At 41.0% G+C, this 15,673-nt stretch overlaps 1 protein-coding gene across 3 annotated transcripts in view; it reads right to left on the minus strand.

The window, feature by feature from the left end:
* CSMD3 (CUB and Sushi multiple domains 3) overlaps nt 1-15,673 on the minus strand; it is a 426,461-nt gene that overhangs the window by 359,157 nt on the left and 51,631 nt on the right. For all 3 annotated transcript variants that reach the window (XM_078855831.1, XM_078855830.1, XM_078855832.1), the window contains exon 3: nt 4,459-4,571. In XM_078855831.1, coding sequence (XP_078711957.1) covers nt 4,459-4,571 — 113 coding nt within the window. The remainder of the gene's footprint in view (nt 1-4,458; nt 4,572-15,673) is intronic.

The following is a 15,673-nucleotide window of genomic DNA, read 5'->3' on the forward strand; positions in this document are numbered from 1 at the left end:
GGCAGAATATCAGAGATCACATGGCAGTGATTTAAGCCATGGAACAGGAATCGAACACAGATCACCGGGTTCATAGCATAGTATGCTTGCTACCACACCACCGTTCCACCCCACTATATACCACAACAGCATCGTAATTTCTCTTCGTGGATTATATTATATTTCTATATACACCAGTGCTACAGCTCATATATGTATCTTCGATTCCAAGCAAATAACAGATTTCCCTCGATTTATGTGGTAGATGTATTCCAAAAAAGGATGCACCAAGTGAAACCACACAAGAAATTTGTCTGCTGGGTAAGGCATGTGTTACAGACAACTTTGTCCCACGCCCGACCGCATAGCCACACATACATGAATTCAAACTGCATAGAGCGAATTTTGGGTATAAATTGGTCAGCCCCATATACGTGAAATCACAAACCAAACCCATATAAAGCGAAGGTAACCTGAAGTTTTACATGATAAAATTACCAAAAAAAATTCTTGCTGTGAAAATAATCAATGATTATTTTTCTTTCACATCAAATAATTTTCTTACTTGAACTACATGCATTTATTTTTCAGATATAGGAACAACATTCATTTTAGTTGTTTACATATGATTTCAACCTTGTAGATTTTACATAATTTCACGGTTTTAACATGTAAGATTATATTTTCCCTCGTTATTTAGAAAATAAAAATGCAATCCTATTCTTTTTTTAAGAAATGGTAAAAACACCACGTAATTGGTTAATAATGTAAATACAGGAAGAAAATATATAATGTTATTTGGAAAATTACATTGCAAGTATGTTTAAATGCAATTAATGTGTGTTAGATACAATATGAGGGCATATTCCAAGGGCACGTTAATGTGGTGATAATACTTGATTTTAATTAAGTTTAGCGTATTACATTTGTCCAGTTGAATTTTTTAAATCTATTGGCATGTATATAAATTCAAATGATAACATACAAGTATATTGAACTCCACAAAGTTAACAACATAATTGAATATAAAAAAAGCATTACAGAGTATTACAAAATAGCATGTGTGAGAATGCATAATTGCCCTATTTCGTAGTATAACTTATGTCTGCAAATATAAGCCTACACCCTAAATACCAACAATGTAAGGTTTTTATTTTACTAAATATTTGGTATGCAACAGTTCAAGGTCAAGGTTTTGTGGTACAGTAATATAAAGCGTTTTGAAACTGTATTTACCGAAACACCCAAGAATATTAATTCCTGCAGTCACGAAAGCTTTAAGTCAAGATAAAAGATATTCATGAAGTCTTAAGAGTCCTAGAGTGCTATATTCTGCCTTTAAGCATGCTTGTCTGAATATTGTATGTTGATCTTCTTTCGAAACGTACGAAGCCAACCATGCTAATCGGAGGTTCAGGGAAGGACAAAAAACTAAACGCATAAAGACGTTCTAAGAAAATGAATGTTCAATCTAGATTTAAAAGTGCATAGCTCTAGTGGCTTCCTAACTTTGTCTCATCACAGTTATGAGAAATGGCATATTCATGCGTCTCTAATGGTGATGACTTCAATTAGTTCTGGTTCTCCTAAGTAAGGGAGTTTCAACTTGGATTCTGATGAGAACACTGAAAACCATAATGATAATTGTAGCCCTACAAATGAGGTCAAAATGCAGCCGAAGATGTTTTTTAATATTACAGCCACATTATAAAAAGATGTAGCCCTTCAATGGCTTGCTCATGCCATAAACCATGACGCGAACTCCAGTCACCCTCGCAGCGGCTATTGGCTAGCCACCAAATAAAGACGGTCACCACATCGCGTGTTTTCGGATGCGCTTCTGTGTCGTCTGGAATGCTTTTCCGATATTAGTAAGCGACTGGGGCTATACACTTTTAAATATAGATTGAAAACTTCGTTTCTTGAAAACTGCTTTGTTTTTAGTTCGTCCTTCCCGCGCACCTCCGATTAGCATGGTTGTTAACGTACGGTGCGAAAGAAGTTCAACATACACACATACATACTGTACATGCCACCACTGGTATAAACCCCGTCCATCAGAGGGAGATTTTAAAGAGCCCCATTGGAGGTTATTTGGTCTACTCTTCTATGGCGGCCAGGCATCCTGGAAGAGGTGGATTAAACTAACGTTTTACTCTACTGCACGTGACCTGCCAATAGACGAGTTGCGGTTTCCCCATTTCTACTTCTGGGTGCAGAGACGTGGTGAGGGGCGAGATTTAACAAGCTTGCCCATCTCTCAACGTTCATGTTGGGGGATTGACGAACCAATAAACTCTGCAAGTCCAGTCTGCTTCACCATTGAAACATCTGAAGAATTTGTGAATTTAAAATAGGATAGCCTTATTTGAAAATTCACAATGTATGCATCATTTTCGTTAAATATGTATCAGGTTTTATTATTATATATGTATGTAGCAGGTACCTGAATGTTATTTTTTCTATTCGTGTTTAATGTTTTTCATGTGGTTGGAAATCTGAAATACTGTACGGGAAAAAATGAAGCATTGCATACTACCCAGTATACAACAAAATAATATACATTGGGGCCCAAATTACGTAGCCTTTATTTACGTATATTTATAGAATTCTGCCATTCGGCAAAATAAGTATTATGCCAATTAACTTGACTGAATCTTTGAATGCAACATACCAATATGTTTGAATGGGAAACTTTTATAACAGTGGGTATTACCTGCTATGGCATATGGATTTGAAACATTGGACTGTACCAGGAGGCTGAAACAAAAGTTCGTGTGTTCACAACGAGACAGAAATAGGAACGGAAAAGAGAGAAGTTACGCGAGTTAAATGCATACATTTGACCGTTTAGAAAAGTACGTGTGACATGACGTCACGTGGCTTTGCCTGCACATGCTAATTTCATTGTGTGTCCCACTGGAAACTATAGTTGAAGGGCCTTGGTATAGGGAGGAAATCTTGTGGTGCTGGTTTATGCTGGGAATCAATTCAAAGGAATGTACAGATCAGGAAAAATGTTTCCTTGATTTAATCGTTGTCTGCTGTGCTGAATTGTCTTCATTGTAAGCTTTCATTGTATTGCATGGCATCGTTGCAACATTTGAATCTGTAAACGATGGGATAAATATAATAGAAAAAAACACAGTTGGTATAAAAAGACGTAGGAATTTAATGCATTTCATCAATTATCAAGCACACAATTGTGGCTGAAAAACATGTACTACACCTGGTATACAAGAGGAAATTAAATGTACAAAAAAATCCTTTCCCTACAAGGCTTTATTGAGCACGTGTTGGGGCTCTACACAGTTTACCTCACGAGGTCTGTTTCCCGGAACACGGGAGTGATGTTTCAGCTGTACGCAGTTTGACGCTGATAAGATTCTCATCTCTGCATCGAAAAGTAGTGCCATGAGAGTGCTGCATTCGTTGGAAGGTGTGAATGAATCGCCCGTGAGAACGATTTATTTACCATATATATGTTCACAAATTGCCGCATGCATCTAGTTGTTTACTCGTTGAGGATGTGAGTCATACGGGCACCGAGATGGCGAATCATTTAACGTTCACGTGAAGGTGTAAGGGGTGAGTGTCGTGCTGGCAATTCGGTGTCAGGGGCGTGCATTGGGCACCAGTTCTTCGGTGCCGGGAGAGTAAAGGAGACGGGGTTTTTTTGTGTATTGAGATGAAATTGAAAAATAGTCTAAATTCACAAGAAACGGAGAACGCCTCGGCATCCTATTATACAATAAGGGCGGAAATCTTGTAGAGTTTGTAAGAAAAGAGGGAGGGGGTGATCATTTCGGACCCAGGAATGCAACCATATTTTTCCCATAAGGTCCTATTGTCGAATTCATGGATTTTTCTAAAACGTAAACCTCCGCATTAGGTAAGGCATGGTCTGTATTTACGTCACGTATGGATAGTCACAGTAGGATTGAAAAGTAGTTGAAAAGCACGGATAACTTATGTCAATAATAAGTGGTCCATAACCATATACATTCCAAGGATATACACAATTAACAAATGTTAAAAACTTAATCAAAACAATTACACCTATATCACACACACTCCAATGTGTTTATGAAGCATATAAATACATCATGACAGCAAACAAGAGTTGTATTGTACTTAGTAATTATCATTGTACATCTACATATAACTACAACATGTCAGTACAAGTGTTGTATTAAGCTTTTCATTTACGATGTAAGATTAATGATTGTAAGCACTGCAAAACGGTATAGAAACATGCCAGATGGTGTCACTAATGTGCTCGCGAAGGTCAGCTCAATGTTCCAATTAAAATGTGCCGCACCAGTGCGTAAAGTGTACACAAAACAAGATCCAATGAAGACGTGATGCCACTATCAATAATGATATAAATAAAAGCCTGGAAATGTTGCCTGCAAAACTATTTTGTAAGCACACTGCATGCTGAATAAAGGAAGTGTGGCATGTCGGCACGTTGCTCACCTTGATAGGTCAGCTTAAATCCTTGAGCACCCACTGCAAAATCGCTGCTCAGCTTCATGGTGAGCAGTGGTCCTGTGCTTGTGATAGGCGATGGCAGCTGGAACCCTGTGAACCTGCGCACGCACAAAGTAACAACAACAATGGGGAAGGGGTTAGTCTACCAGATGTTGTAGCATTAGCTAATGTAAGAATAATGTAATTCTATGTGTTTCTCTCTATAAACTGTGTGTGTTAACTTGGGTCTTCTGAGGTTTGGCATCAAGCCATGTGGCATCTTTTAAATCAATTCAATCTAATTTAAAATCCCATTTTGTTCCAGCTGCTACCTGACTAAAACTCAAGCATAAATACGTCTCATACTGTCATGTAAGCAAGGCCGTAGCCATGGAGTCAACATTGGGGGGGGACCAAATCTTCTAGGGGGTCTGGGGTCTCCCCGAGAAAAAAAAATCTGAATTTGAAAACTAATTTCCTGCCTAAAATATTTTTAAAAATCCACTAACACATGGGATGGACTTTTTATTTATTTTTTACAATGTCTAATAGCGTATTGTATTACATTGCTGTTTTTTTTTATTTTTTACCTTTTCTTGTTTCATTGTATGTAATGGCAGAGATATAAAGTACAACCATAACCACAATCATATAAACAGAAATCTATGCATTGTTATATGAAGACAAGTCCAGATATTGTGGCCAAGGTTCAGCAAATTGTTATTTTTATTTACATAGCATCGCAATTTTTTTTTTTATATTTTTAGAGCAATATATTGGGGGGGACATTTTGAGCATATTTTGATTATTGGGGGGGGGGGGATGTACCCCCCCCCCCAATATATATTAGAATTACGGCCTTGCATGTAAGTATACATTTTGTGAATATGCAAGTCAAACATGTCTTTCTAGTTATGTACTTGTCCTCTATGTTGTTATCTATCATCATTTTTAGTTTATTACTAACAGACTGTTTGGGAAAGTGCTGTTAGCGAGTACCTATGAAGGCTGGCACGGCACACGAGGAGGTGGGTGACCAGCACCACGCCCGGCCGCATTTGTCTCCCAAATGACGATGTTTACACATCGCACCAGGTACTCATTTGAGGCTGAGTCAATCTAGGGGAGGCCCAGGACCGGTTCAGATAATCGTCACTGGTGTTGGCCGTAATCGGGAAATCGAAATCCGGTCGTCGAGTTCGTAGCCACTATCGTTCCCCACTCCACCACTTTATGGAGGGGCGTAGGCGGTCGTTTCAGACAATAAATCCGAACAATTCCACAATATCTAATTCGCATGTGGGTTGTGTCCACGTAAAATCACACCCATTACACCACTTCTCTTGCAACAATTGCAGATTGACAAAACATTGGGTGGGTGAGGGCAGGGTTTGGGAACATTTTCACATAGTTGTAGAAACTTTCCACCATAATGTGTCGAGAGTGCTGAAGGTGTGTCGGAGTGCATTTTGCACAAATTATTCTGCACGTTCTGTCTTTATTTTTGAGTAAACATTCCAGTGCGTTTTAAGTGTTCTAAACGTTTTGGAAAGCGGCACAATTGAGGCCCACACTCACATGAAGATGCCAGCGACAATGAACACAAATGATTATGCATGTACAGGCCATCCTCAACTTAGGAACGCCCGTACTTACGAACCAACCTCCTATAAAATGCAAATGAACTGACTTAAAACGCAAACTCGCAATTGCAAACTAAGGGACCGTCCATAAATGACGTCACGCGATTTTGGACGATTTTTGATCCCCCCCCCCTTCGTCACACGGCGTCACAAAAAGTCAGACCCCCCTCAAATATGACGTCACAAAGCTCTGCCCCCCCCCCAAAAAAAAACATGCTTTAAACTATTGTCATTGTAGTGCGTATTTAATGTGGCGCTGCACTCTGTTGTAGGAGAAAACATTTATATAAAAAAGTATATTTGATTAAGTAGAACGTGTTGTCTATATTTATTTAAAGTTGCGCATTTTGATGTGACGTCACATTTCTCAAACCCCCCCCACCCCCCATCGTCAGATATCGTCACAAATGTCTGACCCCCCCCCCCCAGATGCGTGACGTCATTTATGGACGGCCCCTTAAGTTCAATTCCCGCTCACGATCAACACCAGTGACGATTATTTGAACGGGACCTGGGCCTCCTCTAGGTCGACTCAAATGAGTACCTGGTGCGGTGTGTAGTAAACATCGCCACTGAGGAGACAAAGGCGGCCGGGCGTGGCGCTTGCCATCCACCCTCTCGTGTGCCGTGCCGGTGTTCATCGGTGCTGCCCGCTAACAGCACTTGGACTTGCCGATGACTGGTACCAGCGGTGTCAAGATCGGCCTCAGTGTAGGAGGCTCGTGAATGACGCTACTGGGTAGTTGGAGGCAGTCGCCCTCCAACAACAACAGAGGGTGGAGGAGCGACGCTCACAACAACGAGCGGAGCGCCGGGTGGCTAATGCACAGCAAGTTGGCACAGTAGGGGGCACAGGTGGTGCATCAGCGAGCCATCTCAGTCGACCTGTGGCACCTGGGTCTGCCCCGTGACCTCCTGCCAGCAGGTGTTCGACACTTCACGTGGCCTCAAGGTGCACATGGCCTGGCACAAGCATCGTCGTGACGTCACCGCCACTTAGTGGCGAATGGCGGTTGTTGTGTGTGTGCGCGCGTGTCCCGTGTGTGCGCGCAATTGTGGTGACTCATTGCCCCCCTTCTGACTACAACGCTAGCATCAGGACTCAAGGTGAGTGAAAATGTAAAAAACATCTAATTATATTACTTTGTTTTATTTATTATAGTATTTTTTCACAGTTACATGCAAATGGGAAAGATTTATTCTTAATTATGAGTTTAACAATGGCTTCCCTTTTTTTCTGAACCGTAAAACAGTTCATAACACTGACCTTATGGCCATGTAAATACAGTGAATTATTAGTGTTCCGACTTACGGACTTATGAACGGGTCTCAGGAACAAATTAGGTTCGTAAACCGAGGACTGCACTACATTGAATTTCTTTTGCACCGCACGTAGCCAACCATGCTAGTTGGAGGTGATCATTTTGATGATGAAAATAAATGTGGTGCGTCGTAGAACCACGGGGAGACAGAACTTCTTGTAAGGGCTTTCGCCGTGTATTAACACGGGTTAAATCACTCTGCTCACACCAGGGGTAGGTGTCCTCGATGCTCGGTGCTTCCCGTGGACCCCCAAGCTCTCCTCGTCCTAACCTCGACTATCCCTTGGGCTCTCTCACTCGGGCCGGGACGGGGGCTCATCCAACACCGCACGGCCGAGGAGAGAAGAACTCCACTCTCAGCCGATTCTCACAAACTTCTTCGAGCCCTACTCTCAGCTATCTCTTCGGCTCTCCCACTCGTCGACCACGGGGACGGGGGTTCAGCCAACACCGTCCGGTCACGAGCAGGAGAGACCTCTTTCAGCTGATCCACACTCCGGGCTCCCACAACGACCACGCCTTCGTCACGGGGTCCCCCTTAAGTACCTCCTTGGGCGGCTCCTCCCCTTCACTCGGACCCGCCTCTGTTCTCGGTGTCTCCTTACAGTGCTCATGACATGACATCATCATACTACTCCTCTACAAATGTATGCTTTTGCTGCTGCTGAGCATTACACTGATGGTAATGTTGCCGATACTATTGTTCTGGTTGCTGACGTTGCCGATGATGATGCAGAAGGATAGTGTTCACAGGAAAGGCACACACTGAGACCTAATACTTCCTTAAAATGCTGTTGCGCGTGGGAAGAAACTACAATACCCAGAGCTAATGCAAAAGAGGAGACAGCACTCAAATGTACACATGGATTCAAAAATATAATATGCTGTCTTATCCTGACAATTTTTCAGCATAGGTTTGTGAGTTTGATCAACCCACCCACGTCTCCAAAAGTAATGAAATGCCACTCACAAACCACGCCATGCGTGTCATGGCCTCTAATCAAACTTATATTTCTGGAATATATAACTTGGGGCAATGCACAAATCACTGTTCTCTCATCATAACACAAACTGACACCAACACATGCCTGAGCTTGTACATGCAAATATGCAGACACCCTTGCACACGCACACATATACACATATGACACATTACACCACGCGCAGAGATCAGTTCCCGACCATGGCTAAGGTCAATCATTGGCAAATGATATATGAACCGGGTCTGACTAAACCGGTTCGGCAATCTGAAGTACGGTCAAACATTCCACGTGGCCGACGCAGCATGAGGAGGCCTTCATCCACCAGTGAATAAAACAAATGATGAGCAGATATTTGTTTAAATATACATTACTACTGATAGAGTAAGCAGCATTTCGCGGTCTGTGCTTTTGTAGTGTTGTAAATAACAGATGAATAAACGTCTTAAGGCACACACTGGTTTATTGTCTTCCGACACAGTCCCTATGCACACACAGAGGGATATACGGTTCCCCCACCCGTAGCCTGAGGTACAGCCTCCGTACCTAGCGGGACTTTTACACGGCTCTGACTGCTAGCCTAGGGAGGTACAGCCTCCGAACTGGCGGGAGCTATTCCCAGTCTACCCGCTACCCTAGCGTCCTCCGGCTGGGACATAGGGGAGGCTAGCTTGACCCACCACTGGCTCGGTGGGTCCCCTGACCACTGGTCGCGCAGAAACTTAGCTCTCACAAGAGCTGGAAGGCCGGGGAGCCAGGGTCCTGCCTACCAGGACCTATTCTCCCCTTGACCACTGGAACACTGAGCGATCTAGAATTGATGTTACCCAGCCGTGTTGTCTTAGAAATGTTTATCACTTCATATATATTTGTAAATATTGTGAGTTTATCATCATCGTTGGACCACCTTTGCCAGTGTCAAAATATAAGAAAAAAGGGGAAAACCTATTCTTATATTGTGGGTTTACTTTCCAACACACTGGTTTGTTGAAATAGTCACTAATTGGCATGTTTTGTTTACATGGCAAATCTTACCAATTTTCTGTGTGGGATGGTGGCAGGTTTAACGATACATTTATATTTATGCGATCTAACCCCAAAAAACCCCTCTATTATGAATATATCGTCCCCTTGTATATTTAGTGATAATACATACATTTAAAGTACTGTGCTTTATTAGCGTATATTTGGTCAGTGGTGATGCAGTAGTTTGTGCATTGTGCTATGAACCCAGTGATTTCCGTTTCGTTACCGGCCAAGAGACACTTTGGCAGCATCTATTCTGAGCCTTCCTTGGGATAACTCATCCTTAAATGGGTGCCCAGTGCGGTGTATACTTTATGGGTGAAGGTTAATGGATCACCATGGGATGGGTGTTGGTGTGGGTTGGTGGAATGGGGTTGCTGGATCAATGGCAATTAGAAGTGCCATTATCATAGCCTTCTTGTTTTATCATTTTAATTTAACAGCATCATTAAACCAACAATCACTGTCGTCATTATCTTAATTTATGATTATCATTTATTATCAATAATTTCATTAATCATTACCAAATTCATCTATCAATCTACTTTGGATGGTAAGATGGACAATTGTTGCTCGGAATTTTACGTTATAAAATTTGTCAAAAAAAGTGAAATTTTAAAATGTTTTACAATTTTCAATGTTATTAAAAATATATATCATATATGAAATATGTTACCAGAATCTCTTACACATTAGTCATGGGTCAAATAAATGTAATTTTGTATGATGGTACAGAGGGGAAAAGAGTGCGATGAAGTTCGCTATCCCAATAATTTGGCAGGAACCCACTGACCACTCAAGCAACTGCTACCTCTGCATGGTGGACCTTTCCAAACGTCGGACTGGCAATAATGCACCTGCTATCACGTATCCATCACCCCGGTGCCACACTGCCATGAGCTCCCCGTACCCACGCCTCTGGAGAGAGAGGAGCCGTCTTTCGAAGAGAACAGCAAGTCAGAGAGCGAGGAAGATGTAGATCCAGATGACAATTTCAGAGGTGGAGCTGAGGAAAGAAACCCATACTACCCCAACAAAAATACCTCAACGACTTGATCAGAGATCTTGGTCTCACCAAGTCCAATCCCAAGCTTTTGACGTATAGGCTCAAGCAGTGGAACTTGTTGGATAAAAGTGTGCAAGTTACAGATCAGAGGAAGCGTCACCAACCTTTTTGCAGCTTTTTCACCCATCAAGATGGGCTCTGCTTCTGCCACAATGTGACCGGTCTGTTCGAGGCAATCGGAATCGACTGTAACCAGAATGAGTGGGGCCTCTTCATTGACAGCTCATCCAGGAGCCTAAAATCCGTGCTGCTCCATAATAGTACCCCGTCTCTTACCCTGGCTCACTCAGTGCACCTCATAGAGGATTACAACAGCGTCAAGACCTTGATGGAGGCCTTGAAGTATGATGAGTACGGCTGGGAGGTCATTGGAGATTTCAAAATGGTATTCCTGATGGGTCTCCAACGCGGTTTTACCAAGTTTCCCTCAAAGTCCATATCCTTGATGCTCATCCTGATCAATTCAAGGAGAACATGGGAGCATACTCGGAGGAGCAAGGCGAGCGCTTCCACCAAGATATACTGGACTTTGAACGCCGCTACCAAGGACAGTATAACGAGAACATGATGGGAGACTAGATTTGGGGGCTAATTCGTGAAAGTGATTTACAGTATAATCGTAAATCTCGAAAAACTACTCACTTATAAAACTCTTCTCGTCATTTTTTTTATTACTTTAGTATAAATACATGTTAATTTTGATTCATATGTTGTTGTTTTCTGACTTCATGTGAACGAAAAGACACAGATTCGCCTATTTTCTCATTGAAAATAGGTAAATTTCAAAATACCACTGTTGTGGTCACGAAAGCAAAGTTTGTGGGGAATAATAGCCATTTTCTATACTTGTTATGCATAAGCAATTCGGAAATAACACTTACGACCCAGGAACAAAAATGGTGTTACATAGTGTTTTCATCTGACCTCCACCGGCTCCCGATTGGCTTGCAGGGTTTTTTTTTATGAATGCAGTTCCTACCCATTCTGCTCCGTGAATCAGTCCAAACATTGGCATGTCAAATTTATGGCCTAGAATTCTATGAAATAATTTTTTCATAGAATAGACAAAAATATATGTTTTTATTACAAATGTGAAAAAATAATGATACATATTTAAATGTTCATGCAACGAACTCAGTATAATTAAGTAAATGTTATGACATTTAAAAAGTCATTTTCCAATTCACCTCAATAGCACATGGGATAAGATGTAACCCTTGGAGTATTAAATGTCAATGTATTAATCCTGACTTAATCTGTATTTTAAATTGCCAAACTGATGCAACAATCAGCTTTTTACTGGTACCAAAAAGTGTATGTGCGTCAGTTAATATTAAGTTACTACACTCGATAAGATTGTAGGAGCACAGTTAAAAAGTATTATACAAAGCACATTGATACCACTGTATAGGTTTGTGTGTACAAGCTCGTGAGGAGCCTCTTTGCTGTGTGCAATTGAGCAGGGGAAGAATCTAACTTTACACGACCATAGGTAAGACCGTGGAATTAGTAGTGTCAAGAGAAAACACTGTTGTGTTTGCTTGAGATGGTGTCGGCACTGAGTGTGCCCGAGTGAAAACCAGAGGATTCCTGTCATGTGGACTCCTTTTCACTATCATAGGGTGACAGGGTGGTGCATTGGTAACACTTGTGCCTCACATCAATAATCTCCCGAGTTTAGTTCCTGACTCAGATGCCTTTTTGTGTGGAGTTTGTATGTTCTCCCCCTGTTCTTCATGGGTTTCCTCTTAGTTTCTCCTATAGCTAAAAAACACAGAGAACGTAATTGGTATTTGCCAAACGACCCAGTGCTGAAATATTACCTGTAAATTACTGTAATTCATTTGGATTATATTTAGAAACATAACCAACTACTACAAAAACGTCTCAGAATCATCCTGCAGAAGAGTATTGAGACTCGTTTGCCTTAGGCCAACACGCGTAATAGTAAAACAGGTCCTCACAATACCACCACATGTTGCATGAACCTCATTTTGCAATAAACATCTGATGCTGGATTTACATTATATTTTTGCTATTTCACACTAAAGTCAATGTTATGGTTCAGGCCCTAATCTCTGACATCATTACATCAGCATTGACATTCATGAGAATGAGATGATCAATGTGTTCTCATGCATTGGAGATTTAAGAAGTATATATCAATATCAAATGTTATTTTGAGAACATATCATAAAGTATACATATAGTCATTATACTACGTGCTGATTTAAATGTAATTGATATTGAGATGGCATTACACCATATGGTAAATGAACCCTGTGCACAATTGAAACAAGGTACTAATTGAGCAAATCAGAACCCAGTCCACAATTATATAAAACTTACAATTATATAAAGCTTGCAATGTAAGAATGCAAGTTACGTTAAATTATTTTTAGAACTGTGATGAATAAACAATACGTGTTTTCTATGCTTGGTATCGATGCATTTTTCTGCACAAATTGTGTTATTTCAAAGTTAGAAGGGCAATATAAAATGACAAATATAATAAAATTACAATTATAAGGAGAACACGTTCAAATTAAAGTATCATGACACTAACTCACACTGCACGAAAGACTGTTTATTGATTATTAGATATTTAATTAGCACAAGAAAGGTGCCGAACAGATTCAATTTGCAGTCAAAATAAATTACAAGGCCAAATCCAGTCAGCACCAGTCTCCAAAATAAACTTACTTTGATTTCGACTACAGTTTTAACTGCATAGTATGTATAACTGCATTAAAATAAATTTCCAATCCAAGTTTTGAATATTTGAAACGGACAGAGGATCCATTATAGAACCATTCTCATTTAATTCATTATCGTGGCGTTATAGCACACAAGTTAATCTCTTTTAAAGGATGTTTCCATCGGCAGCGAATGGTATATGAGCCAGTCCTGGACAACAACAACCTTCAGCAACGTGTACTGATCAGTGTGGTCAAATGTGGTCAAATGACCCCTATGACTGCCATTGTGCTGGAGGCCTTCATCCAGCAGTGCATTGACAAAGGACAATGCATATTGAATGGTCCGAGATTTGCATGACATTTGCATGAAATTTGCATGAAATTATTCCACCAGTTGAATAGTCCTGTTTTGATCATGTGCTATGGGTCTGTATTTCACTCGAAGGTGATAGATCACAATAATCAAAATACCCTTTTCTTCCTGCATCCATGCTTTTATTATTTATCGTTAAATCTTCAACCACTTTTGCGTTGAGTTCTCCGATTTCTGGGTTCATTGTTTTCCTAATAGTTTTGTATAATTCTGTGAATTCTGCCTTTTATTAGGCATTTTCATCTCTCCATTTCTTTATCATGCTCTTCGCAGTTTCACTTAGCATGCACCTTCCATTACAATATTAGTTATTTCATTGTTTAGTGGTCACATCCACAGTATCATTTTGCTTCCCTTGTGATTTGCATACATTACTTAGAATCAATCGAGTTTATCCTCTCATTTAAAAGCTGGCTACTTTGTACATACTGCACATGTTGCCTCCGTTTACATTATAACGGCTTGTTTTTGGAAATATACTTGGAATGATTTTAACTTGTAGTGATTCAAGAGCCTTCATTTAAATTTTAGCTAGGCAACTGTTGTCTCTCCGTTTTATTGGATTGTTTGACCATACTTTACCATGCGGGTCAGTGGGGGTTGGTGTGGGAAGCACATGTTTTTTTATCTGAGTATCCAGCTGCTTGAGGGTGCCAGGAAAGCTATTCAGGTCCGAAAGGGTCCAAAGATTATTTGCCACATCAGGGCAATATGCCATTTAAATTGAGTGATAGTTAATGTTGATTGACTTATACAAGCACCCAAAAAAATCAGGAGGTGATGACATTAAAATGCCTTACTAAATGACCATGTGACCGTAAATTTGTTCACTTAATAACACGCACCTTTTATTTTAATACATTGTCCACAGTAGCATATTGTTAATCAATGAAGTCGTAGATACACCAACTAATGCCATCTATAATACAATTTACATACAATCTGAATGATAGGAAATTATAAATACATATATTTTGAGAATCAATATCAAGGCAATGGGCCTTTATGGCACAGAAATCAGCTACCATCACTCAAAGGATATGTTCAACTTAATAATAATCATCAGCTATAGTCCATCGATTGCTGGATGGAGGCTTCCCCAATCTGCTGTTTTATGGTTTATACAAATAAAACACTAATCTGGACTTCTAATCACAGCCGCAGATAAACCATGTTGTCAGCACACTACTAAAATGAAAACTACACACAACAACAACAGCTGCAATTGCCACTAAGTGGTGGTGACATCACCGCAGCATTTGTGCCTTGCCAGGTGCACTCCAAGGCCACGTGAAGTGTCGACGGCTCGCTGATAGGTCACAGCACAGATCCAGGTGTAATGGATTGACTGACTGAGATGACTGGCAGATGCACCAGCTGTGCCATCTACTGTGCCAGCCTGATGTATTTCAGTCACCAGACGCTCCACTCTTTGTTGTGAGCGTAGCTTCTCTGCCCTCCACTGTTGTTGGAGGACGACTGCCTCCAACTGTCCAGTAGCATCCTTCACGAGTCTCCTCCATAGTGGTCGATCTTGACACCGCTCGTATCGGTCTTCGCAACTCCACTCAGTTCCACATCTGTAACCTGTTGTACCGTATCAGTCCATCTCGTCTCCAGCCTTTGTCGTGCCCATTTTGTTCCCTCTATCCAGCCAAACAGAAGCTGCTTGGGAATGTGGTGGCTGGGCATGTGGGCTACATGACCCAGCCAACATAGCCTGGCCTGCCAGAGTAACTCACTGATGGGGCTATGTCGAGATCTTTCAAGGATCTATGAGCTCCTCATACAATCCAGTCTGGTTAAATACAGGATGGATCACAGACAGGCAAACCTAAAAGGTTCAAATGCAACACAGATGTTCTATTAGAGGGGTCCACGTTTCACAAGCAAAGAGAAGGGAGGGCATGATTGTGGCTGAGAAGACCCAGAGCTTTGTTTGGAGCGATAGACCAGGTAGCATCCACAAAGTGTTAGGCAGCTGATAAAAAAACATGCCGCTCAGCTGATTTGGAGTAAGACCTCTGCTACCAGATTGTAGCTACTGTAGTCATAAGCACACTACCCAAGTACAGAAACTTCTCCACTCTTTCCACATTCATCCCATCACTG

This window comes from Lampetra fluviatilis, chromosome 4 (assembly GCF_964198595.1).
Source record: "Lampetra fluviatilis chromosome 4, kcLamFluv1.1, whole genome shotgun sequence".
NCBI lineage: Eukaryota > Metazoa > Chordata > Hyperoartia > Petromyzontiformes > Petromyzontidae > Lampetra > Lampetra fluviatilis.